Below are 27,136 nucleotides of genomic sequence, written 5' to 3'. Positions count from 1 at the left end.
TTTCAATAGCTTGCTGAAACCAAAATAAGCACATCAAAACAAGCTACATTTAGAAATGGATAATTTCGGTCAATTTGAGAGGTAGAGGCTTATAGCTACATACCTTGATGGTAGCTATGTTTCAAGTGATGTATAGTTTTTTAGTTCTCAAAGTCTTAGTCCAGCTTTTCAACATCCTTATTCATGTCTATACAAATTCATTGTTTTTGCCGTGAGTATAAACACAGAGAGATTGAAAGCAGGATTACATGAGCATGCTGGCGATATGAACGGTAAATAAAACATTTTTCTCATTTTGGACTACGTTCAAAAAAAAATGTCCTGTACATTCATTATTTTAAAGTAGAAGTTTCAAAAATTCGTGTTGATAACGTTAATATGTTCGTAATTGCATGTGTTGTTCGTTATAACAACTTCCTTCAATGTACGTGTAAAGTTGATATTAACAATAAAATTGCTGTTCGAGATAATAGAGTTATATTTATATAATTTTTATACTGGAGACAGATAGGGAATTATTGCGAGTTTGGTTCAATATAGCTGCAACATAAATTGTTTTAAGAATGGTCAACGGCGAAATACAGCTTGTAATCATTTTTACTGCATCAAAAGTATGTACACAAAATATAGCTATATTTGAAAATGATCCGTATCAAGTGCCACGTTTTAAAGGTTTCTTTGTAAGTCGTGCATATAAAACAATTACTTAATTCAATTGAGTGCTTAGACAGAATATCAAAAGAAGGATACATATCACTTGTAGACAGAAATACAGTTAGGTTGAGTTTTAGGCATAAAAATTTGTATAATTTGTAAATTTGTTATGTTTCATACAACAAAATATCAAATAAGTAAACAACAGGATGTGTAATGACTCATTCATAATCTCCACTCTATTGATAAAAATATGAGCTGCAAGATGCCTTCAATTAAGAAGGCGCTAGAATTCTAGCCCCAATACAAAACATCCTGTCAAAAGGCCGATAATTTATATCGTTACATCTATCTTCTCGTAAGGAACTAAACAAGGTTATAATTTGAAGGACCTAAGAGCAGTTTTCATAAAATTGGTAATCACATGTAGAACGTTCTTCATAATGTACGTCCTATAGAAGATTTTCTTTTGACTGAGGGGTTGGATTTGTCGGTGTCTGGTCGTGCCTGATTGGTTTCTATACTGACATTTGTGGACGTGTCTTGCGTAGAGAACTTAACAGCAACGATTGCTCATTTGGGTCTAAGGACTAATATTGTTCATTTTCTTTCTCAGAAAATCGTTTTCTTGGTAGATTAAAGTCATCTCCGAATCGTTAGGAATGAAATGAATAATTTGGAGCAAAATCGTAAGCGTCGTTCATGTTGACGAAAGCGCGCCAAAAAGAAAAGCAATGATGCGCATGCGTATTAATTTTATAATGTACCCAGCCATTGTACCCAGCATGCTCGCTCTGCAATCTTCAGAAACGTTGTGGATATCAGTAGGACTAGTGTAGAAGATTCTGCCAGAACGTAACATCATGCAGCTGAGGAAAATATATCAGTTTTAAAAAGGAATGATTTGTCAATCACTTTGAAAATACTTGTTCTTATTAAACGTCTTGTAAAACTGTTGTGTTGCTTACAAAGGCCAAGAGAATTGATATAATACGGGCATATTCAACTATTTCAAGTTACATCATCGATGTGAGGTTCTCTAAGTGATGATCAGGTTTTTAATAAGGCATGAGCGTACATACACAATAAAAAAACACATGTTGTAGACAATTGAAAAATTAATCATTTTAAGAAATATACAACAAATGAAATTACTTCAACTAATATCATTATAACTTATATATTTATAAATGCCACGTTTGCGTCTATTACAGTTCCTTTGAAAATAAAGCATGAATTAATTATCAATTTCAATAGCTTGCTGAAACCAAAAATAAGCACATCAACACAAGCTACATTTAGAAATGGATAATTTCGGTCAATTTGAGAGGTAGAGGCTTATAACTACATACCTTGATGGTAGCTATGTTTCAAGTGATGTTTAGTTTTCTAGTTCTCAAGTTTTAGTCCAGCTTTTCAACATCCTTATTCATGTCTATACAAATTCAACGGTAAATAAAACATTTTTCTCATTTTGGACTACGTTCAAAAAAGAATGTCATGTACATTCATAATTTTAAAGTAGAAGTTTCAAAAATTCATGTTGATAACGTTACTATGTTCGTAATTGCATGTGTTGTTCGTTATGACACAACAATTTCCTTCAATGTACGTGCAAAGTTGATATTAACAATAAAATTGCTGTTTGAAATAATAGAGTTATATTTATATAATTTTTATACTGGAGAAAGCTGGGGGGAATTGTTGCCAGTTTTGTTCAATATAGATGCGACATAAATTATTTTAAGAATGGTCAACGGCGAAATACAGCTTGTAACAAATTTTACTGCATCAAAAGTATGTACACAAAATATAGCTATATTTGAAAATGATCCGTATCGAGTGCCACGTTTTAAAGGTTTCTTTGTAAGTCGTGTATGAATAAATTACTTAATTTAATTGAGTGCTTAGACAGAATGTGAAAGCAAGAAACATAGCTCACTTGTAGACAGGAATACAGTTGGGTTGAGTTTTAGGCATAGAAATTTATATAATTTGAAAATTTGTTATGTTTCATACAACAAAATATCAAATAAGTAAACAACAGGATGTGTAATTAACTCATTCATAATCTCCACTCTATTGATAAAAGTATGAGCTGCAACGATGCCTTCAATTAAGAAGGAGCTAGAATTCTCGCCCCAATACAGTACATCCGGTCAAAAGGCCCGATAATTTATATCGTTACATCTATCTCCTCGTAAGGAACAAAACAAGGTTATAATTTGAAGGACCTAAGAGCAGTTTTCATAAAATTGGTAATCACATGTAGAACGTTCTTCATAATGTACGTCCTATAGAAGATTTTCTTTTGACTGAGGGGTTTGATGTGTCGTTGTCTGGTCGTGCCTGATTGGTTTCTATACTGACATTTGTGGATGTGTCTTGCGTAGAGAACTTAACAGCAACGATTGCTCATTTGGGTTTTCGGACTCAGATTGTTCATTTTCTTTCTCAGAAAATCGTTGTCTTGGTAGATTAAAGTCATCTCCGAATCGTTAGAAATGAAATGAGTAATTTGGAGCAAAATTGTAAGCGTCGTTCATGTTGACGAAAGCAGGCCAAAAAGAAAAGCAATAATGCGCATGCGTATTAATTTTATATTGCAGCACCCAGCCATTGTACCCATCATGCTCGCTCTGCAATCTTCAGAAACGTTGTGAATATCAGTGGGACTAGTGTAGAAGATTCTGCCAGAACGTGACATCATGCAGCTGAGGAAAATATATCTGTTTTAAAGAGGAATGATTTGTCAATCACTTTGAAAATACAAGTTCTTATTAAACGTCTTGTAAAATTGTCGTGTTGCTTACAAAGGCCAAGAGAGTTGATATAATACGGGCATATTCAACTAATTCAAGTTACATCATCGATGTGAGGTTCTCTAAGTGATCACGTCTTTAATAAGGCATGAGCGTACATACACAAAAAGAAAAACACATGTTGTAGACAAGTGAAAAATTAATCATTTTAAGAAATATACAACAAATGAAATTACTTCAACTAATATCATTATAACTTATATATTTGTAAATGCCACGTTTGCGTCTATTACAGTTCCTTTAAAAATAAAGCATGAATTAATTATCAATTTCAATAGCTTGCTGAAACCAAAATAAGCACATCAAAACAAGCTACATTTAGAAATGGATAATTTCGGTCAATTTGAGAGGTAGAGGCTTATAGATACATACCTTGATGGTACCTATGTTTGAAGTGGTGTATAGTTTTTTAGTTCTCAAAGTCTTAGTCCAGCTTTTCAACATCCTTATTCATGTCTATACAAATTCATTGTTTTTGCCGTGAGTATAAACACAGAGAGATTGAAAGCAGGATTACATGAGCATGCTGGCGATATGAACGGTAAATAAAACATTTTTCTCATTTTGGACTACGTTCAAAAAAAAATGTCCTGTACATTCATTATTTTAAAGTAGAAGTTTCAAAAATTCGTGTTGATAACGTTAATATGTTCGTAATTGCATGTGTTGTTCGTTATGACATAACAACTTCCTTCAATGTACGTGTAAAGTTGATATTAACAATAAAATTGCTGTTCGAGATAATAGAGTTATATTTATATAATTTTTATACTGGAGACAGATAGGGGGAATTATTGCGAGTTTCGTTCAATATAGCTGCAACATAAGTTGTTTTAACAATGGTCAACGGCAAAATACAGCTTGTAATCAATTTTACTGCATCAAAAGTATGTGCACAAAATATAGCTATATTTGAAAATGATCCGTATCAAGTGCCACGTTTTAAAGGTTTCTTTGTAATTCGTGCATATAAAACAATTACTTAATTCAATTGAGTGCTTAGACAGAATATCAAAAGAAGGATACATATCACTTGTAGACAGAAATACAGTTAGGTTGAGTTTTAGGCATAAAAATTTGTATAATTTGTAAATTTGTTATGTTTCATACAACAAAATATCAAATAAGTAAACAACAGGATGTGTAATGACTCATTCATAATCTCCACTCTATTGATAAAAATATGAGCTGCAAGATGCCTTCAATTAAGAAGGCGCTAGAATTCTAGCCCCAATACAAAACATCCTGTCAAAAGGCCGATAATTTATATCGTTACATCTATCTTCTCGTAAGGAACTAAACAAGGTTATAATTTGAAGGACCTAAGAGCAGTTTTCATAAAAATTGGTAATCACATGTAGAACGTTCTTCATAATGTACGTCCTATAGAAGATTTTCTTTTGACTGAGGGGTTGGATTTGTCGGTGTCTGGTCGTGCCTGATTGGTTTCTATACTGACATTTGTGGACGTGTCTTGCGTAGAGAACTTAACAGCAACGATTGCTCATTTGGGTCTAAGGACTAATATTGTTCATTTTCTTTCTCAGAAAATCGTTTTCTTGGTAGATTAAAGTCATCTCCGAATCGTTAGGAATGAAATGAATAATTTGGAGCAAAATCGTAAGCGTCGTTCATGTTGACGAAAGCGCGCCAAAAAGAAAAGAATGATGCGCATGCGTATTAATTTTATAATGTACCCAGCCATTGTACCCAGCATGCTCGCTCTGCAATCTTCAGAAACGTTGTGGATATCAGTAGGACTAGTGTAGAAGATTCTGCCAGAACGTAACATCATGCAGCTGAGGAAAATATATCAGTTTTAAAAAGGAATGATTTGTCAATCACTTTGAAAATACTTGTTCTTATTAAACGTCTTGTAAAACTGTTGTGTTGCTTACAAAGGCCAAGAGAATTGATATAATACGGGCATATTCAACTATTTCAAGTTACATCATCGATGTGAGGTTCTCTAAGTGATGATCAGGTTTTTAATAAGGCATGAGCGTACATACACAATAAAAAACACATGTTGTAGACAAGTGAAAAATTAATCATTTTAAGAAATATACAACAAATGAAATTACTTCAACTAATATCATTATAACTTATATATTTGTAAATGCCACGTTTGCGTCTATTACAGTTCCTTTAAAAATAAAGCATGAATTAATTATCAATTTCAATAGCTTGCTGAAACCAAAAATAAGCACATCAACACAAGCTACATTTAGAAATGGATAATTTCGGTCAATTTGAGAGGTAGAGGCTTATAACTACATACCTTGATGGTAGCTATGTTTCAAGTGATGTTTAGTTTTCTAGTTCTCAAGTTTTAGTCCAGCTTTTCAACATCCTTATTCATGTCTATACAAATTCAACGGTAAATAAAACATTTTTCTCATTTTGGACTACGTTCAAAAAAGAATGTCATGTACATTCATAATTTTAAAGTAGAAGTTTCAAAAATTCATGTTGATAACGTTACTATGTTCGTAATTGCATGTGTTGTTCGTTATGACACAACAATTTCCTTCAATGTACGTGCAAAGTTGATATTAACAATAAAATTGCTGTTTGAAATAATAGAGTTATATTTATATAATTTTTATACTGGAGACAGCTGGGGGGAATTGTCGCCAGTTTCGTTCAATATAGCTGCGACATAAATTGTTTTAAGAATGGTCAACGGCGAAATACAGCTTGTAATAAATTTTATTGCATCAAAAATATGTACACAAAATATAGCTATATTTGAAAATGATCCGTATCGAGTGCCACGTTTTAAAGGTTTCTTTGTAAATCAAGTATGATTAAATTACTTAATTCAATTGAGTGCTGAGACTGAATGTGAAAGCAAGAATACATAGCACTCGCTTGTAGACAAGAATACAGTTGGGTTGAGTTTTAGGCATAAAAATTTATATAATTTGTAAATTTGTTATGTTTATAAAACAAAATATCAAATAAGTAAACAAAATATCAAATAATTAAACAACAGGATGTGTAATCAACTACAAATTTGACACATACAATGCAATATTTTCAGTTTAAATTTGTAGACAAACTGTTGTGTCTGTTGTTCCTTATAAATATTAAAATTGATTTTCACACTAAAGACAACAGAAATTTTTTCGTGCTAGTAGATTTACATCAAGGTTTGACTATATACAATAAAATGGTGGCGCAAAATTCGTCATTTAAACTTCGCATAGTAAAGCAGAACTTGTAATAGTGCAAATTCATTGACGAAACTTCGAGCATAAAAAGACTGCTGTCTAAATCTCAAATAATTAATCTCTTTTATTATCAGCTGAAACCATCCTATTCTTCATGAATACTTAACATGAAATTACGTGCATGCATCATCGATAGTTGGCAATAAATTATTGAAATACAGTCGACCCAAGTACATAAAAAGAGCTTTCATGATCTTGTCCTCACTCCAAACTTGTGGATATCAATCACATATCACAAAATGGCGAAATATACTTTTGCGTTGGTCGTAATTTTTTGTATTGGTGTTATTATTGAAGGGTAAGTAATCATATTTTAAGTTCAATTTTGGGATTTTTCACTAAATTTTGTTGAACGTTATCAATGTTTCTATGTTTTACGGCATATCTTAACGAGTAAATAAACATCAAGCCGTTTTCAGTTAGCTGCACTATGTTAAGTCATCAATCTATTTACGAGTTTGTTTTAAAACAATTTCATTTTTTGGCTATACTAAATCAATGATTAGAGGAATATTATGTCGTAATGTATATAGTAATAAAGAAAGTAAATGTATTGATCTCATTTCCTTCATTATTTCCATAGAGCAAATATAACAAGTGAAAAAGAAATTAATATAAAAGATAATTTCTCATCGCTCAACTTTGACATGAAACGCACTTTAAAAGTTGTTCAAAGAAATGTAACATTAAAGAAACAAATTGCATTAATAAAAGGGCAAATAAAGACACTGAAAAAATATCACAAAAATCTACAAACACAAAAAAAGCACCTTCAAGCATTTAAGATTGCGCTTCATTCCAAAATCAACAAGACACATGTACAAACTTACAAATTAGTAAAATTGCAAAAACAAATTAAGAACATTGAACTGAAAATGATTAATTTGTCATTACAAATGAAAACAATCGATGTGAAAGTAGCAACAATTCAAGCACAGCTAAAAAAACTAGAAAAACAACTGAAAGCTCTTTACAAAGAAAATAGAAAACTCACAGGAAAGTCACAAAGAGGTAAGAATGATTTTAAGTAACAGTAGTGACATTTAACAACATATTATTTCATGGCAGATCTCTTTGTTTACATTACCAGGGAAAGACTGCGCAGATCTGTACAAAAAAGGTGAAAAAAAGAACGGAGTTTATCAAATTAATCCTGATGGTCAGGGTTACTTTAAGGTTTTCTGTGATATGAAGTCATCTGGTGGAGGTTGGACTGTGTTTCAACGACGTCAAGATGGAAGTGTAAACTTCTATCGAGGTTGGAAAGACTATAAACAAGGTTTTGGCGATCTTACTTCTGAATTCTGGCTTGGATTGGATAAAATATACAGACTAACATCTGCAAGGAGAAATAAACTTCGTGTAGACCTGGGAGACTGGTCAGGAAACAAAGCATATGTTGAATATGATTATTTTGCTGTAAAGAATGAAAATAAAAAATATCAACTAAGTCTTGGTAAATATTCTGGTAAGTTTTGATATATACAATATTTTTGAATGATTTGAGTGATTGCAGTTTGTAACGGGGGATTCTCCAAGTTTTGATAAAAACGGATAGTGACGGTTGGTTTCGAACTAAAGCCTTGTTTGTCAATAAAAATATAATTAATTTTGAACTTAAAAACTTACCGAAAAAATACAACAAACAAACGTAAAGTAAAAAGTCGTTCTGTTTTGCGAATGATTCTGTTGCAACGATTGATTCTGACATGTAATGATTGTGATTAGCTTATCATCAATATTAAATGCAAATTCAACTGCAGCTTTGTAAATTAGGTAATGATAACCTAGCACATGAACAACATGTATCTAATAAACACGACTAAATTATTTGGTACATAAGAAAGAATCTATACTGTGAATATCATTGTCTAATGATCATTGACTGAAATCTTTTTTACAAAATGCATGCATTGAAGTAAGCCCCTAGCATTCAATTGTAAATGCAAGTTTTAATGCCTAAATGATATATACATTATAACTTGTTCTTACATGTAAAAGTTTTTTCTGAACTTATAACCTACGGTGGCCGGTACGGGTCACCAGAAAAATAATTTAGAAAGCATAACAAACAATAAGAAAACATCATTCAAAGTCATACTACACATTTCAAAATACTCACTACACATTTCAAAATACTCGCTACACATTTCAAAATACTCACTACACAGTTCAAAATACTCGCTACACATTTCAAAATACTCGCTACACATTTCAAAATACTCACTACACATTTCAAAATACTCACACACATTTCAAAATACTCACTACACATTCGTCCCAGTCTTACCCTGGTCTGGCCTGCTCACGGTCATCATTAGTTTCCATCTACGAAACTGACGTGACATCATAAAGTAAGCATATTAAATATATAATTCCGCATTTCACAAGACAAACAAATTGAGACATTGGGATAAAAGCATGAAAATATTGGCTGAACTCTAATCAGAAATTCTTCCAGGGTTATGCTGGACTTGGTCGGGCAACAACATTAGTAGACGATCTACATATCGCAAGCAAATGTATTTGCAGTGGCTTTCGACACATGTCCGTACTTTAATAGCAAAAATTTGAGTATATGAATTTGCATTCGCTATGTCGCGTACGTACTTGTGTGATGCGTTACAAAAATAACAAGGAAACCAAAGAGGAAATTTACACATAGTGCTATAATTTGTTGCACAAGAAACGCCAAAGAAAAATGAAAATTTCGGTAATTTCAATAAAAGCAGTTCCAGTCAATAATGATTGTCGAATATCACCAATATACAATTATATGTAATCAGACCACTCATGTTGTGTTGTCTAATCAAGACCAAGAAATCCCTGGAAGTTAAAAGGCATCGATTTATCGACATGTTATGTGCCGAATTCCACATAGACAACATATCGCCACAATAGCATCAAAATATCCTTACGCGTGCTGAACTTTTAGTAAAATCGGAAGCGTATATTTGTATTAGCTTTCTGCCATCACGTCAATTTCGTATATGTAAACTAATGACAAACGTGGTTAGGCCAGACCAGGGTAAGACTGGGACGAATGTGTAGTGAGTATTTTGAAATGTGTAGTGAGTATTTTGAAATGTGTAGTGAGTATTTTGAAATGTGTAGTGAGTATTTTGAAATGTGTAGTGAGTATTTTTAAGAAATGTGTAGTGAGTATTTTGAAATGTGTAGTGAGTATTTTGAAATGTGTAGTGAGTATTTTGAAATGTGTAGTGAGTATTTTGAAATGTGTAGTGAGTATTTTGAAATGTGTAGTGAGTATTTTGAAATGTGTGAGTGAGTGGATCTGAATGTGTAGTGAGTAATGTGTAGTGAGTATGAATGTGAATGGAAATGTAATGGAAGTGAATGTGTAATGGTAAGAGTGAGTGGTAATGTGAATGGAAATGTGTAGTGAGTATTTTGAAATGTGTAGGAATGGTGTAGAAAATGTGTAAGTGGTAGAAAAGTATTTTTGAAATGTGTGAAAGATTTTGAATGTGAAGGTACTTGAAATGTGTATGGAATGTGAAGTGGAATGGAGAGGGATGGAATGTGAGTGAGTAGAAATGTGTATGGAATGTGAAGTGAGTGGAATGTGTAAGTGAGTGAAGTGAATGTGAATGGAATGTGAAAGGAAATGTGTAGTGAGTATTTTGAAATGTGTGTGAGTATTTTGAAATGTGTGTAGTGAGTATTTTGTAATGTGAATTTTAAATGAGTATTTTGTAATGTGTAGTGAGTATTTTGTAATGTGTAGTGAGTATTTTGTAATGTGTGGAGTATTTTGAAATGTGTAGTGAGTATTTGAAATGTGTAGTGAGTATTTTGAAATGTAGTGAGTATTTTGAAATGTGTAGTGAGTATTTTGTAATGTGTAGTGAGTATTTTGAATGTGTAGTGAGTATTTTGAAATAGTGTAAATGTGTAGTATTTTGAAATGTGTAGTGAGTATTTTGAAATGTGTAGTGAGTATTTTGAAATGTGTAGTGAGTATTTTGAAATGTGTAGTGAGTATTTTGAAATGTGTAGTGAGTATTTTGAAATGTGTAGTGAGTATTTTGAAATGTGTAGTGAGTATTTTGAAATGTGTGGTATGATTTTGAGTGATATTTTCTTATTGTTTGTTATGTTTTTTAAATTATTTTTCTGGTGACTCGTACCGGCCACCGTAACAACCTAAAACATAACACAAATTTATTAAAGTTTACATGGACAATTCACATTTATAAGCATGAAACACAAATATAACAATTGAGCCTCGGAAAATACACAAGTACGCCATTAAGTAAGGTATGTTTCATACGTCAAACTTTACATACACCGAACAGAGCCCTCTATTTCTAAGAGTTGGGACATGTATTGTTCTCTGGTTTGCGAACGTTGACTGGACAATATTGATCGCATGATTAATTTCCGCCATTTTCCTTCCTAATTTTGAAATTTCAACTAGTGATGTATGGTTACAATAATTGATTATTTGATAGCTAAAACATGTAACTGCATATCGCCAGAATCATGGAATCGGGAAAAAAGAAAGAAATGGCTTTACGATAGATTGGATTGTGCGTAGTGACCATTGTGTCTAACTGACCTTGACCTAAAGGTTTATTTACGAAGATTGTTTTCGAGTAAAACATCATTGGAAATAATTGTCCTAATGCTAACGATTCAATAGTTTTCTTACACACAAAGCCTGTTCTTTATAGAGAGATTATGACTAATCATTATGTTCGGAAATTACTCTAATTTGCAAGTTCTTAACCACTTCAAGAGATAATTATTGCTAATTCAATATGCTAAAATAATATACTTTCGAATATTGTATTTTGCATGTTTAGGAAATCCTTTGAAAGTATAGTATCAGTAATCATAAATAAAATATTTACTGAAACAGCTGGTTAAAAGGGATTTGTTACGTGGATAAATTGTTGGCTGTTTTTCGTCAGCAAAACTTGGGGTGTTTACAGCACTGACGAACGTAGTACATTGTCCTTAAAGCTCTTATTCTAAAAGCCTTTGCCACTTTGCCATGGAAGATACATATGTGATTAAAAACTCAAGGTAAAACCTTGTTGATCAACATCATCTCGCCCATAATTGTCTTTGAGAAGCTAAGCCGCCAAATTTAACGGCTTTTTGAAAAGTTAACTATGCTCCATAGCATAGTTAACTTTAACTACCTTTTAACTGCAGTATTATACCTGACAAGCATTGATTCAGATCTGGACGTATTTGTGTGTAGTAACGTGTTTTCTCGGCCAAGAATATGCAACCAAAATGTCGAGTATTTTCTTTACCGCAGGTAAATTATAAGCAATGAAAACAAATATCTTGGTGCTGTAGTTGAAAACTGTGAGAATATACGCTCACATACGTAAAAACGTCTAGCAGTGGGTCACGATTAGTTTCAAAGCACGAACTAGCCAACCGCGAATGCAGCTAAAATCTGCAAAATTGAGTTTGGTTTGCAGTAATTATTCACAAAAACGCCAAAAGCTTGATTGTAGTTTCCAACATATTTAAAATTTCCATTAAACAAGACGAAATTTCTTTATTCTTTTGCTCATTTAGCCAATTTCACACACTTTTATTATAAGTTTAACTTGCAAGTAGTCACGAAAATGGCGGCTCCGTGCTCGCCCTTGACCCGTCGTCCTAGCTCTTACAAATAGAGGGCTCTGGCACCGAACGCGTTAAAGACAAAAGAAAATGAGATAAAATTCCTCGTTGCATTCGGCTCATGTAAAATGCGACGTATGAAACAGGCCTAAGTAAACAAATTTTGAAAATTTATAATACAATAAGAATCAGGCCAGGTACCAATTGAGACCAATGTGAATAGACTGGATGCAGAAAAAACTTCAGGGCAATGACTATGGGGATGAAAGAAAGTTAAAAAGCCTTCATGACATGTAGCTAATTCGTAGACATCTTTTACTTTTGCGATATATTTGATTTCGAGAAGGATAAATGGTTTAATAAATTAGCAACAACTATAATACCAGCGAGTACATTGTGCATGATTGTGGTTGGAACATCCGCTAACATTAACCAGTAAAATTCGATTTTAGCTTTGTATAAAACTTAATAACGAGCATGGTACTGAATATATCTAATGAAAACTCAGGATTGTAATATGTTTCGGTATTTATACCACTTCTTTTTCACTCTATAAATTAAATGAAAAACTAATTGACAAATCTCATAAAAGCCTCGTAAACAAATGACCATTAAAAAATCTCTTGAAATCTTCTACTAACGACATAAAACACGTGTTGGGTATTTTCTGCAATTCTTAAGGAGAAATGTAAGATAACATTAGTTAAATGACGTAAAATTCTTCTGAGCAAAATTACTTTTTTTAGGAAATGCTGGAGATTCATTATCTTATCATAATGGCATGGCGTTTTCAACCAAAGATTCAGATAATGATAAATATAAAGGGAACTGCGCCATTAACACCAAAGGTGCTTGGTGGTATAATAGATGTAATACTTCCAACCTAAATGGACACTACTATAGTAAAGGATACAGCAGTTGGAGTGGTGTGGTTTGGTTTCGTTGGAAAAATAACACTAAATCCTTAAAGTTTACTGAGATGAAACTAAAACCATAAAGAATTTTTAAATATTGTGTTTCCTTAACTTTGATTAATATATCTTATGAAACTTCGCATAATATTGACATATGATAATAACTCTTAATAGAACCTTTACAATCATCATTCTTTTAAAAAAGCGTGGAAACAATTGTTGAAAAATGCTGTGGTAAAATAATAATTTTTTTCCCCAAATGATGGCATATTTGATGATATAGTTTTGAAGTGACGTCTTTTCTAACATTTCTTTGACGTTTGCGGTGAAAGTTAATTGCAAAAAATTGTGATGTTTTTTGCTCGTTCTCACGCCATCTTGGATTTATCATGCATGTCATGCGAGTATCTGATATATTATCTGGTTTGTCATGAGCAATCTTGTTCCCGCCAAAGATAATGGTTGCACATAACCTATAGACAACACAGTGTGTCTAACTGCTTGTTGTTTAGATAGATTTAAACCACTATATTATTCATTTGAAAATTTGAGTAGAAATTCACACACAAGTGAACGCAGTCATACACACCTTACATTTAAGCCCATTGCTGTTCGTAATTGGTAAATTCAAAAGAAAACCGTTATTCAAGAAGACTTTGAATGGAGACGCAAACAAACACATGTGTTGGTGCAGTTAATTTACATATATGCTACTACATAATGATATTCTTTCTAATCACCAAAAAATGAATATCTCGATCTTCAGCAACTTGTGACGGGCTCAAAATTCACCCTAAACATCACAATGGATTTTACCATTATCATGACGCAACTTGTCTCCAGGTTTCTCCTCGGAAAAATGCCTGAAATGATTTAAACATTCCATTCGAAAAAGGGCGTATTCCTGAAAGAAAGAGCAGTAATCAAGCAGATGAAGACATATTAACTACAGCTCAACTTTAGCCTTAAGGAGGTCCATAACATCATCCCATTACACTGAAAAGGCAATCTTATTAAAATAATATTTACTAAGGAGTAATTGAGACAAAAGTTACTGCAAAAAATGTAAACAAGTTTGTGTACATGTTATGTTAGAGGGCCCATTCAACGTACAGTAATGCACCAGTTAAACTGCAGGCAAATAACTTTGTTTGTCTGTTTAGGTTTTAATAAAAGTTCCTATGAACATATTTTAATAAATAAAAAGAGGAATATTTTTTATCTATCCTTTATAAAACAACAAAAAGATATAACGCAATACGCTGCTTGGTCTACAGGTGAGTTTTCAATTGCCTTTGCAAATGTGGAAAGTTGATCTCATCTTAATCAATTAAATCAATTAAAGATAATTTAGAATAGATAATTTCGCAAAACATGTTTTATTTCAAATAATACTGGTCAATGGTGATAAAAGGCTTGTAACTCATAGTTCTTTTTAAGAACTGTTTAAACTACCATCTTGCAGTTAACGTAATATTTGCGTAATATTTCCTATTTAAGTTGAGGTTCGCATTTCTCTATATATTTTCTCACGTTTTTAAATACGTTGTATGTGAGAGTAATACGTTGTATGTGAGACTAATACGTTGTATGTGAGACTAATACGTTGTATGTGAGATTAATACTTTGAATGCGAGATCTTTCGATTAATAATACAGCTGGGAATTGTTTTATATTGATTTGATTATTAAAAGAAATCCGTGCATAACGAAAAATTCAATATCTCTCATACGTGCATAACCTCTGTTCTGAAAAAATCCACATCGAGAGAACTTAGTGCAAAAGACCATGCATTTACACAAATGTTTTTGAAGAAATAACGCTAATTATTTGCAAAAAGATGATGAAGTGGTAGTGCACATTTCTAACAGTGTTTGATGTAGAATGTTCCTTATAAGACATGGTATTTTAAAAATATCAAATGTTGTACATTACCACGGTACGACAATACAACAACCAAAAAGGCAATTCAGTCACGTGATGTAAATCTAACGGTAAACAACACTATTGAACAATTCATCTACTTACGAGATAACCAAAATTAATCGAGGATTTATAACTTTGAAGAATTGAAAACATTGCCCAAAAGAAATGAGAAAGAAGAGACAATCTATAGAAAAAAAGGAAGACAAAGCTGATGTTATTTCATAAATATTTTTAAAACATACGTAAAATTAACATTTATTCGCAGAAAAACAAAACCGACGCCAATATGTAAGCACATGCGTGCAATATGTAAAAAGTTACTTGAATAGGCTTTGTAATAAAAGCCTATAAAGGTATACATAAAACCGACCTGAATTAAATGGCGTCATTAAACCCTAAACTGACGTATTCCAAAAACTGAACCTTAAATAAACGAGAACTACGACAGTGAAAATAAATCTGTCAACACATACGTACTCATAGAAATCTAAGAATTTCCAAAATTTATCTTGCGCTATATTAATACAAGAGGACGATTGTTATAATATTTACCTATCAGCTTCGTCGATAACTTTTTCAATCTCGTCTAACGTGACGTCAGTCGTTTCATTGTAAGCTTGTAAATACGCACGGACAAAAAATACCTGAAATTTCGATAAGTTTGGAATAAGAATTTTTCACAAAATTTTTATTTCATGAGCCCGCGTCTTTCCGCTGACTTTGACTACCAAATCCGCCATGTTTTTGACCACGGGCCGCGCGCCAATAATTTATAGTAATTTTGTTAACGTGTTCCCTCCAGGTCTTATAGAACTCAATGGAAATACCCCTACGGCAAAACACCGGGGGGACCTCTACGGCAAAACACCGAGGGCAAACCTCTACGGCAAAACAATGAGAGAAATAACTCTACAGCAAAACACCGGGGTAAAACCTCTACGGCAAAACACCGAGGAAAATACCTTTACGGCAAAACACCGACGACAAAAAACTTCCTCGGCAAAACACCGAGATGAGAAAGCAAAAAAAGCAAAGCAATCAAAAGCAAAAAAAAACACGAGAAAAACAGAAATAAAGTACTGAGAATAAATAGTTACACCGCAAGGAATAGCAAAATCATCACATCATTAACACATGGTAGCTATAAATGTTGTAATTCAAATCAAGCAATAATAGATAGCCACATTATAAACAGCAGATCATCCTTTTCATATGAACTATACTTCGAGAGTTATTTTTAACCATAAAATTGTTGTTATCTTTTCTTAAATTATTACATATATTAGTGAATTACCTTTTGATCATAAGAAGGATATTTGGTGACGTCTCCAGTAAAAAAGGGATAATGTGGATGATTATAATCAAATATCCATTCACTGAAATGATTACCAATATCGTATCCTCTGAATCAAAAAATAACAAATATTACAAAAAAATTTGACAAGATAAACAATGTTTAAAACAAGAAAAGTTGAAAAGTTTTGATGAAATAAATAATTTAAAATGTTCGAAAAGAAAGATAAGCAGCCGGTTGAAAAGCATTATGGGTGCAATATGGTTATTTTGTTGCCAGCTCTTCAAATGAACAACATTTGTCATTCGTGACAGATGAGTCAAATATCAAACGCGCGTTTGTTTAATTTTGTCGATCACACTTGTCACGAATAACAAGTACGCGCGGCAAGTTTACCAGTGTGCGGCGGGCTTAAGTGAACAAACAAAACCCTTGCTATCATAATATTTGACAACTATACACAGCGCAAAGATGAAATAATATTCCAGATATAGAACTAAATGTCTCCTTTCTTCCTTCCTCATTTAAGATAAACAAATATAGAAACGTAGACAAGATAAACAAATTTAGAAACGTTAAAAATAAGAAAAGTTGAAATGTTCTGATGAAACAAATATTCAAAATTTTCTAAGAGAATGATAAGCAGCGGGTTGCAAAGCATTATGGGTACAAATTGGCTGGTTTTTGACAGCTCTTCCCCCTTACTCCATTGTTGACTGCTTTAAGTGATCAAACGAAAATCTTACTATCATAATATTTGACAACTCTACGCAGCGCGAAGATGAAATAATATTCCTTTCTTCCTTCCTCATTTGCGGTTTAAACGAAAATTATCCTTCTCTCTTTTTTTTCACCTGTAGTTATAACAAGAATATTCGAAATCAATCACACGAATTTTTGCCTCATCGAGATCTTCATTTGCTTTCACCAACAAGTTTCCTGTAGGTATTTAAATTATATTTAACCTTTATTAAAAACCCATAATATTCACAATGACATAGTTGGAAATCTTTACCTGGTTGTACGTCATTATGGCAGAAGAAAACTGGTGATTGGCTGTTTTCAACCACGTGCCTAACACATCAACAACAAAATAAAAATAATGTAAGCAACACTTAAATTCATTGATCCTAAAACATCTTTTTGACACATAAGTATTTTCAGTATAATTAACTTTGTATATGGTTTGTGCATAGCATTTCAGCAGTTGATGTCTCATATTATATCATTAAATAAATTAAGGATTTGTGATTATGTGAATTTTAAGTAATTTAAAAATCTATTGTTTTTATTCATTTAGTACTGTGGTTGATTGACTGTGTGTCCAAATAAGTAAGTACGTCATACAATTGCTTTCATATAATGTTCTTCTTTGTAAAAATTTTTAAGTAAAGGCTACGTAGTCTAAAGGCAGCATAATAAAAAAAAACCACAGAAAAATAAGAAGCCATTATTATTCTATCAAGACGTTGATATTTGATCTTCATCAGGCATGAAGCATACAATTTTCAACATCATTGTCAGACTACTGACTAGCAGTAGTAGTAGCTTAAACAGAAAACGACAACTTAATGCATAGGTATAAAAATAAGCATTCATTTATCACGTAAGTAATAAAAAATGTTTACTGTGTTTCTAAACGCGGGAAAGTTTGGAAGAAAAAATAAATTGCGTGCCAAGCACGAGCACGAATTGAGTACTTTCAATGAATTTCGAGTTGCTCCGAAACTTTCACAAGTATGTATTTCATTCATAAATTAAAACCAACATTAAAAAGACAAACTTAACGACATATTGTTTAAATTTTCCGTGTCCACGCAAACCACGCAATCTGCGATATTTTCGCGAGACTGAAAAATGGTTTCTGATACACGGGGTTTTCGAGCATTCAACCAATCAGCGCCAATCATAAATTTATTTTCAAAATATCATAAAATCGAAGACTAAGACAACTTTAAAAAAGAGAAAACCGTCAGTATCATCTACTTTTCTATCTAATCCTACATCGTACGTACGCTCAGTCAGTCACAATGTATGATCTCAATTATAATCACAAAATCATTTAAATATCCCACCTGTAGACACAATAGTTTCCCAACAAGCTCCTCCCCCCACACGTGACCGGTCTCCCTAGTCCCCATGACCGTTCTCTTTTTGAGTAGCTGACTATTTTCCATACCTGATAAATTTGAGAATTTCATCAATGTCAAATTTATGAAAATTTCATCCAAGATCTTTAATTTATCAACATTGGAAAATTTAAGACCTTTAATTTCCTTCACAAATCTATCAAAAAAAATAGACTATAAACAATCAATGTATTATATACTGTACACTGTCATAAAATAATAATATAAGGACATGGTGAGGTCATTTCGAACAATATGAAGTCTTGAATATATTTTAAAAAAAGTTGTAACAGAAAGTGGGTTTACTTCAAAACTAATTCAGATTGGTGCAAAAGATTCAAAAGAGTCAAACTCACATTTGAAGTGAATCCAAAAACCAAGTTCCTTCCTTTGAGAGAGGAAGTTTTAGCTTATGAAACGCAGCTACATGCTCAGCTATTTGTTGTGATAAACGAGGATACTGGACTTCCCGACTAGTCAATGCTCGAACCTTTAACAAATTACAACACAAGTAAATTAAACTTTGGTAAACAATGCAAAAATTAATGTTGCAAAAATTTCAACTATTTAACAGTTTAATTCAAAAATTATAAACTCTTTCCAATACAAATGAGAATGAATTGACAATTTTTCTATACAGACTGTATAGTTAGTATGAAATAATCAATACTGATTATACTACTATCGGTGGAATACAAAACTCAGCTGTGCTAGAACAGATTTAAATTGATATTAAAGCAGGAAAGCTAGGGCACGTTCTTTCCATACAAGCAGGTGATATAGTCACTACAAAAAGATAAACTTTCCTTACATTAATCGCTGATTTTTTTTCTACTTACATTAGGAATAAACTGTTCAAGTCTTCCATCAGGAAATATACCATACAACTCTGGGGCCATCTTTTTTTCAGCTAAAAGGCCACAAATGATGCATTCCTCCATCATGCGAACATTGTTGTCAGACAAATCTGCATAGAATGCACCATATAGCCGAAGCAGTGCTTTGTTCACACCATCAGGATTATAATTTGCATATTCATGTGGCAAAGAGCACAGAAACAAATGATTCGTTAATCCACCACTGTAATTGTTAAAATAATCACTCAAACTATGATTTCATCTCCTCTGAGAGGTAAGTTTATCAACAAAAGAGCAAAGATAGACATGCATAGAGGTAAGATCAGAGCATTGGTTAAATAAATATACAAAATAAGCCCATTCTTAGATTAATCATATCTTACAAGATCTTTTCTTCCGGAAATTAATTTCTAAATCAAAGGTACTATTATGAAGATTATTTTGCATATAAAACAAGGATGCTTATTTGAAATCCATCACACTTTGCAATCTGCAGCCTTGCTAAACTGCAGAAAATCTTGCATATTGCATCGAAACATATAAATCTTGAGAAGAAATTTAGTGTGGCAGCTAACACAAACAGCCCAGTTCTCTTTAAAACGTTGGCAATAGACATATAGAGAATATTTTCACCTTATATATCATTGAGAACATTTTACCATTAAATGAATGTCGCCCCATCTAAACAAGTATAGTTCTTACAGATACGTTTTTGAAAATTGTACTTACTGAATTCGTTCAATTTCAAAATGTTGTGGACTGATTTTCTTCCATTTCCCACCGAGATATTTTCGACATAAATTATAGCCGAAATCTTTGATCTTAGCGTCAACCATTTTTCCAGTAAGAAAATAATTTTTCAAACTACGCACAACTTTGTAGCCAAGCATGGTCGAAACCAGCCAAGCAACAGCGCAGTCATTTTAGTGATGGCTTGAGAAATGTGTCGAATTTACTCAGGAAATGACAACAATCACTGATTCTACGGTCGTTGAAGGTCGATCATGAGGTCGTTCGTTAAAATGACGTGAAAATTGCAAGAACTTTGCACAAATTACATGCAACAAATGACATGATTCAACGTAAACAAAGCTTTAGCCATGTGATACTTATTCATTCGTGCACAGAAGGCGGTCTACCATTTCCTAATATGAAGTGACGTGTAAACTTCATCCGTCAATATCACAAAATCATATCCAACAAAACTAATCGTGAAAATGCAGAGCCAAAGGACTTCTAGAAAACGTTTAACATGGTAATGAAATGTGCTTTTGACTCTGAAAATGACTACCGCTACGGTTGTCGAAACGTCAGTCAACAACAACAAAAACAGTCCTTCTCAGGACTATACCAACCTGGACGATCTACATTTACAAACTTGTAACGATACTCCCGGGTTCAAACCATTTACTTGAAATGTGCATTGCTTACAGTAACAATATTAAGTAATTAAATTATCATCGTTTATTAGTAATTGTAATATTACAGATGATTAGTGATAGCAAGAAATGTACTGTAACCAGTGGCGTAGCTAACAATTACTTTAGACGGGGCAGATAGATAAATTTTCCTACAACAGGGCGTGGTAATTTGGGCGTGGCTAAAAGAAATGTATTTTTTAAAAATGGGGTTTAAAAACTGTGTACAAATAAATATACATAAGGCTTTACCATTTTAAATAAACCAAGTGCAACAAATGTGAAATAACAAATAATTATTAAAAAATTCTTTTAGTTTTGTCGTTCGAGAAAGGCATTTGAAGTTCTCGAATCGAAATTTTTGAAATAATGTCTCGGTTGATGGAAATACATGCGAGGGTTGGCTGGCGCTGAATTTTTGTGAAAACAATCAAAAAAAATTTTATCCAATCTGAATGTATGAGAAAACAATTTTAGCCAATCTGCATTGCGTTTGAGCCTTCAAAAATATGACGAATGTGTAGATAAGTGTCCTAGCATAGGTTTTGAGAATTATTTGGCACAAAACCTAAAAATATTCGCATTTTTCATATGCATAGAAATACATTTTAATGTAAAAAACTACAAAATGCAGTAAAATTATTCATGACAAATGAGATGTATTTTTTCGTGGTCTTCCATGTACTTATAAGATATTTATGGTTTTGTGAAAGTGTTTCTGTTAACGGTCGTTAATTTGTCTTGAGAATTGCCTACCTTGTCAAAATATAAGACCTTTAACACCATATAAACGTGTAACTCACGCGAGATAGTCCACGTAACAAACATTGCATATAAATCACGAAATATACTTACTACATAAATCGATTGCATAAAAAACATAAACAGATTTCTGGGCAGCCAAAAGTAGGACATGCAATACTGGAAAGTTTCTACCTGTGAATGAAAGTGAACTAATATCTTCTACAATCTCGGGAAGAAACTGAAAAATTCTTTGTTGACCTTGTACAATTCCTCGTCAATGACATTCTATAGAGTACTCTTCTCACAACACTCCATCTGTATTTACTAATTTTGCAGAGTACACTTTGAATCTTCTTGCAAATCTCTTGTGGTGATTGCTTCCTCTTCATTTTCAAAATCAGATTCCTCGTCCTAAAGCAAAGACACTGGTATGTATTTTTTCATGTCTTTAGCAAGATCATGAACATTTCCCACTTCTATATACCACTTGAGCCAACGAGCTTAAAAAGTATAAGTATGATTCATCGATATTTCTTTAAACAACATCTCCAGAAGACTCGGTTTTGTTACTCGATTGTTTTGGTATTGAAACCTCGTCTTCGCCATGCGTATAGAGCTTTTATCGTCGTCAACATGGTTGGAATCATTCGTATTTTCTTTGGTCCACGAGTCACATTCCAAATTCTCGAGTGTACGCTAGATGCTTCAACTACGTTCAGTTTCATCAAGCTTTCTTCAACCTACAAACGACTTAATTACCAATAACTTAACTAAGAGTTACTTAAAACATACCCACGTGTTACAAATATCTCAACAAGTTACCAATAACATACCAATGAATTACCAACGAGTTACCGCTAGCAACCAACTTTTTAGTCTACATAGCTACATTGCTTAAAGCTCAAAAGCAAGTTTGCGAACTATTCTCAACACAGTAAAAAATTCATCAAAAAGATATGAAGCATTTTAAACAGTAAAACGGATATAAGTCAAAATGTAAGAAATCATAGACTGCTGCAGCTGCTTTTCTTCTTCAAGGAGATAAAAAGGAAATTTATATTTTGATACAAACACGCAACATTTGAAAGCTCAGATACTGTTCTTTCATTATGGTAAAAAATCACGAAAACCTATTTAGTTATTTAATATTAGTTATGCACCAGAGCGAGCTGAAGTTGGGTTGCTTTTTTGCGACACGGTTTCAGTAAATACTGTACCAAGTCCAAAGAAAAATCCATCTGCCAATCAATCAACACGAATAAAGACTGTAGAGATTTATTTCATTGTAAAGACTATAAGCAACAAATTCTACGACAAAATACATAATGTTCACTACACATATATTCATTATAGTCATGAAATCATCACTTTATTAAAAATTTCCTGATGGTTTTATTTTCATTTCAGTGAATTTTAAAGAATAAGAAAATCCTTTCCACTCTTTCCAAACAACACCTTTGTACCAAGATGCAGAAGGTTGATAATTGCCATGATAATAATACCCATTTAGGTTGGAATCATAACAATAATAATACCACCAAGCACCTTTAGCATTTACAGCGCAGTTTCCTACAACATCTGTATCGTTGTCTGAATCTTTTGTCGTAAACGACTTGTTTTTATGGGCGGATAATGAGTCCCCAGCAGTTCCTAAATGGCGATAATTGTGTTCAAGATAACACACACTTAACAGAAAAATCTTTTATAACGCATTACATTTTGCTACTACAGTCTTACTTGAATGCTTGTGTATAATATTAAGGTTTATTTAATGGACATTTGACAAAGATATTTACAATAGAGGTATGCTTTTTGCACTAACATGTTTCTCATCATTTAGTTCTTTGATTATGTAGAGAAATATTCAAGCTAATATACCAAATTCACATGTGTTTTTATATATAAATCTGTTCAGGCCCTTACTCATAATTTGCTGTACACAAAGCTGAAGCTGAATTTGTAATTTATTTTTATGAGTAAACTAGTCTTTATCCTCGAATGGCTCTCTAGTATTGCCTGTCCAGAAGTAGTTGTTGCAGTTAGTAATTTAGTTGTTCTACTGGTATTTTCAAAACTGTATTCACACGACAAAATAATTTTTGATTTATCAATGGGGTTGTTTGTTGTATTTTATAAGTTTAAACAATATATTGCTTTTATGACATATATTTACCGAAAAAGGTAAATCAGTTCATGCAAACTCCAAGCATCCAAGGCAATTTAACTTAATGCTGATATCATTTTTATCACATTAACCTTTAGAATTTTGTGTGCTTTAATTGTTTGTATTTGTCTATTGACTTACCAGAATATTTTTCCAAGACTCAATTGATGTTTTTCATTTTCATTCTTTACAGCAAAATAATCATGTTCAGCATATGTTTTGTTTCCTGACGTGTCTCCAAGATCAACACGAAGTTTATTTCTCCTTGCAGATGTTAGTCGGTATATTTTATCCAATCCAAGCCAGAATTCGCCTTTCAGATCACCAAAACCTTGTTTATAGTCTTTCCAACCTCGATAGAAGTTTACACTTCCATCTTGACGTCTTTGAAACACAGTCCAACCTCCACCAGATGACGTCATATCACAGAAAACCTTAAAGTAACCATGACCATCTGGATCAATTTGATAAACTCCGTTCTTTTTTTCACCTTTTTTGTAAAGATCTGCACAGTCTTTCTCTTGTATCTCCTTTGAGCTTTGTTTCATTCCTGTTAGTTTTTGACATTTTTTTGAAAGCCTTGTCAAATGTTTTTCAATAGTTTTTAACATGTTTTGTGTTTTTGCTAGTTGTGCTTCGAGTGTTTTCTTTTGTATGTATAGCTTAAGTAATCTTTGGCGGCACTTCGAATTCCAGAAGCCACATTTCATGTTAGGGCTGCACGTTTTCTAATATATATAAATATAATTATATGTTCAGCATTAATGTTTTTCACATACAGCAAAATAGATTACCTATTTTTCACTTTAATTACTTTTATGCAATATGAACACAGAGCTAAAAAACGATAAAACTAAAGCCTTGAAGGATGCGAAAGGGAATTATGATACCAATATTCAAATAGCACAGGGTGCACGAACAGAATTACACTGGTGGCTTTTAAATGCTGAAAATTTATTTCAGAAATTTTCAGGAAGAAACACCAGTACTCAATTACTATTGATGCTTTCCTCTCAGGGTGGGAGGCATGGCATCAAGGAACATTCATAAGTGATGCATGGAAAAATCCGAGTCTACAAACAACATTGACTATTTAGAAATGAGAGGCTATCTAACGAGGTCTACACACCTTTGCAAAGCATAATGAGATCTCGCTCATAAGAATACTGTATGACAACCCAACTGCAGTAAACATCATAAATCGTATGGGTACACGCTATTCAGACATAAATAATACTATGACAAAAATGATTTCAGAATTGTGTATAAATAAAAACATCTGAATTAGTCTTGCTCTCATCTTAGGCAAACAAAATGTTGTTGCTGATTGAAATACAATCGTTTTGACAAGAAATCCTTTTTGAATAGAAAGATGCGCAGTTTGATAACCTTTTCTTGAACATTTGCCATGAGTAGATTTATATATATAAATATTTATAGGTAACAGCCTATAACAAACACTTAGAGCTCAGTATAGGCACGAGTCAATACTATCAAAATAAGAATTTTCATATAAATGGTATACAAAAAACATTTTATGTTTTATGATGACAGTAGCTGAAAGTAAATTATTGTTGATGTCGTGTTATATGTCATATATGAATTTTTTCATTTTTTTACCTCTATCACTTTTGATGTTGATTCAGTGAATGGTTCAGCAGTTGCATATTTTTGAGATATGACATTTCCATCGAGAAAGACGCAACCAAAAATCGCTAAGAGAGCAAAGGTCCTCATGATCTTATAATGTAGAAACCAATATGACTAAAGAAAATGAGCTTGCCCGAGAATTTAAAGTGATATACGATCCTGTTTTTGTCTTCAGAGCACTACCAGCTGTGGTGAATATCACTTTCTATTTTCAGATGTCATCATATACATTTAAAGCGTTTCATAGAATAGATTTTTTCGAATATAAATATTTTTTAAAATGACAGTGTGTATTGTATTGCCATGAAAAATACGTTATAAATAAACAATCAAACACGTTTTTTGATTGAAAGAGAATTGACATAAAGGAGATATCAATTCGCTAAAAGAGGAAGAAATTTAGATGGAACTCATGCCGTGGATTTTTCATCTTTTTTATAGACATAATTAAAATAAAATATTGTACATGTTTTAAGTAAATCCTATTTTATTTCCTATTCTAAAATTTATAACCTTTATACAGTTATATTGTCCTTTTGGAAGATAAATTTAAATAACTTAAGCTCGCTAATGTTTTCATTGCGTTTGTGAAGTTAAGCAGATTTTATTACAACTTAACTGAGTGTCCTACTGATGCTTAAGAAATCATGCGAAACGCTTAGACTTCATTTTATGTTTGAATAAGTTTACGTTCGTCAAAATTTCGCGTTTTCTTACAATACTAACGTCTTTGTTTTGTCTTTACTTTTTATCAAATCATATTGGTATTTTGTTAAATATTTGTAAATGATCATTGGAATTATGTTTGATATATAATATCATTAAGTTTTCAGACAAAAAAATAGGGTCCCCTATTGACTTGACCTTACTATGAAGAGCAAAGCTCATGCTAACTACGTATGCCAGTGTTCTTATCGAGAACTCCTTTCCTAAACATTGTCATTGTTGATAGTTTTTGTTTGAAGCCACTGTCGATAGCTAGCAATCCAGCTGTGTGATACAGAACAATAATTACTAGGTCAATGTCAAACTCGTTGTCCAAGGCGGCAAGTGGTTTTTGAGCAATGTCATAGATTTATTTGATTTGTTGTGATGCAAAGTGGATGGATTGTGATGCAAATTCCTGTAATAATTAGTAAAAAGTATCAAAAACATGAGAATTTGCTAAACTTCTTAATTTATGACCAATATTATAAACTATTTAAATTGGCTATTCACATTTGTTTTTACCATAGATTGAATGAGTCACCGAAGATATATAGAATACGTTCCAGGAAAAGATGCACAACAGAATTCCAGTATTTTATGAACTGAAGACCCCTGCATGATAAACATAAAGTTATTTACCTTCGGGATGGAGTGGTTGGTCAGTGCTAAGTAGAAGGAGGAGGACTAAGCAATGTCAGTACAATGTAGAGGTACACTGAGTGAGTTCAGTACAATTGCTTGTGGACGATGTGAATGTACATGAGGAGGTGGAGGATGGGAAGGTGTTTAAAGAGATGGAGGATGTGCAGGTGTATAAGGAGGTGGAGGATGTGCAGGTGTAAAAGGAAAAAGAGGGTGAAGGAAGAGACGAGGGATAATAAATGGTAATCCGTAGAAGGAGATGAGAAAAAGGTAAAATAAAATTGTTTCTCCTCCTTTCCTCTCTCTCTCTCTCTCTCTCTTCTTCTCTTCTTCTCTTCTCTCTCTCTCTCTTCTCTTCTCTCCCTCTT

General features: G+C 32.6%; 3 protein-coding genes and 2 long non-coding RNA genes across 6 annotated transcripts; 2 read left to right on the top strand and 3 right to left on the bottom strand.

Moving 5' to 3' along the window:
• The first annotated feature begins 2,926 nt into the window (after window positions 1-2,926).
• On the top strand, window positions 2,927-3,745 carry LOC124454449. Its single transcript, XR_006951456.1, has 2 exons — window positions 2,927-3,185; window positions 3,264-3,745. It is a non-coding gene; the product is annotated as an uncharacterized LOC124454449 (long non-coding RNA).
• Window positions 3,746-6,879: 3,134 nt separating this feature from the next.
• LOC124454641 (angiopoietin-related protein 7-like) lies at window positions 6,880-13,496 on the top strand. The gene is made up of 4 exons (XM_047005411.1): window positions 6,880-7,010; window positions 7,296-7,723; window positions 7,803-8,180; window positions 13,069-13,496. Exons 1-4 carry the CDS (start codon window positions 6,952-6,954, stop codon window positions 13,317-13,319), a joined length of 1,116 nt encoding a protein of 371 aa, XP_046861367.1. The 5' UTR covers window positions 6,880-6,951; the 3' UTR covers window positions 13,320-13,496.
• LOC124454643 (choline/ethanolamine kinase-like) lies at window positions 10,802-20,503 on the bottom strand. Of its 2 annotated transcripts, none has more exons than XM_047005412.1 (10): window positions 20,172-20,503; window positions 19,425-19,665; window positions 18,942-19,075; window positions 17,472-17,530; window positions 17,311-17,395; window positions 16,457-16,565; window positions 15,715-15,806; window positions 15,265-15,346; window positions 14,053-14,140; window positions 10,802-10,879 (listed from the first exon to the last, which is right to left on the bottom strand). In XM_047005412.1, the coding sequence occupies exons 1-10, from the start codon at window positions 20,330-20,332 to the stop codon at window positions 10,842-10,844; spliced, it is 1,089 nt and encodes a 362-aa protein (XP_046861368.1). In that variant the 5' UTR covers window positions 20,333-20,503; the 3' UTR covers window positions 10,802-10,841. The 2 variants fall into 2 exon arrangements, with proteins under 2 accessions (XP_046861368.1, XP_046861369.1); XM_047005413.1 differs by lacking the exon at window positions 10,802-10,879 and adding an exon at window positions 13,744-14,035 and having other exon boundaries at window positions 14,070-14,140; window positions 20,172-20,502.
• Window positions 20,504-21,928: 1,425 nt separating this feature from the next.
• On the bottom strand, window positions 21,929-24,316 carry LOC124454905 (ryncolin-2-like). Its single transcript, XM_047005657.1, has 4 exons — window positions 23,910-24,316; window positions 23,002-23,289; window positions 22,089-22,104; window positions 21,929-22,015 (listed from the first exon to the last, which is right to left on the bottom strand). Exons 1-4 carry the CDS (start codon window positions 24,314-24,316, stop codon window positions 21,929-21,931), a joined length of 798 nt encoding a protein of 265 aa, XP_046861613.1.
• A 105-nt stretch (window positions 24,317-24,421) lies between these two features.
• Window positions 24,422-25,612, bottom strand: LOC124454391. Its single transcript, XR_006951435.1, has 2 exons — window positions 25,389-25,612; window positions 24,422-24,496 (listed from the first exon to the last, which is right to left on the bottom strand). It is a non-coding gene; the product is annotated as an uncharacterized LOC124454391 (long non-coding RNA).
• Window positions 25,613-27,136: the final 1,524 nt, after the last annotated feature.

This window comes from Xenia sp. Carnegie-2017, unplaced genomic scaffold (assembly GCF_021976095.1).
Source record: "Xenia sp. Carnegie-2017 unplaced genomic scaffold, XeniaSp_v1 HiC_scaffold_3, whole genome shotgun sequence".
NCBI lineage: Eukaryota > Metazoa > Cnidaria > Anthozoa > Malacalcyonacea > Xeniidae > Xenia > Xenia sp. Carnegie-2017.
This window is presented reverse-complemented; position numbering and strand designations above follow the sequence as displayed.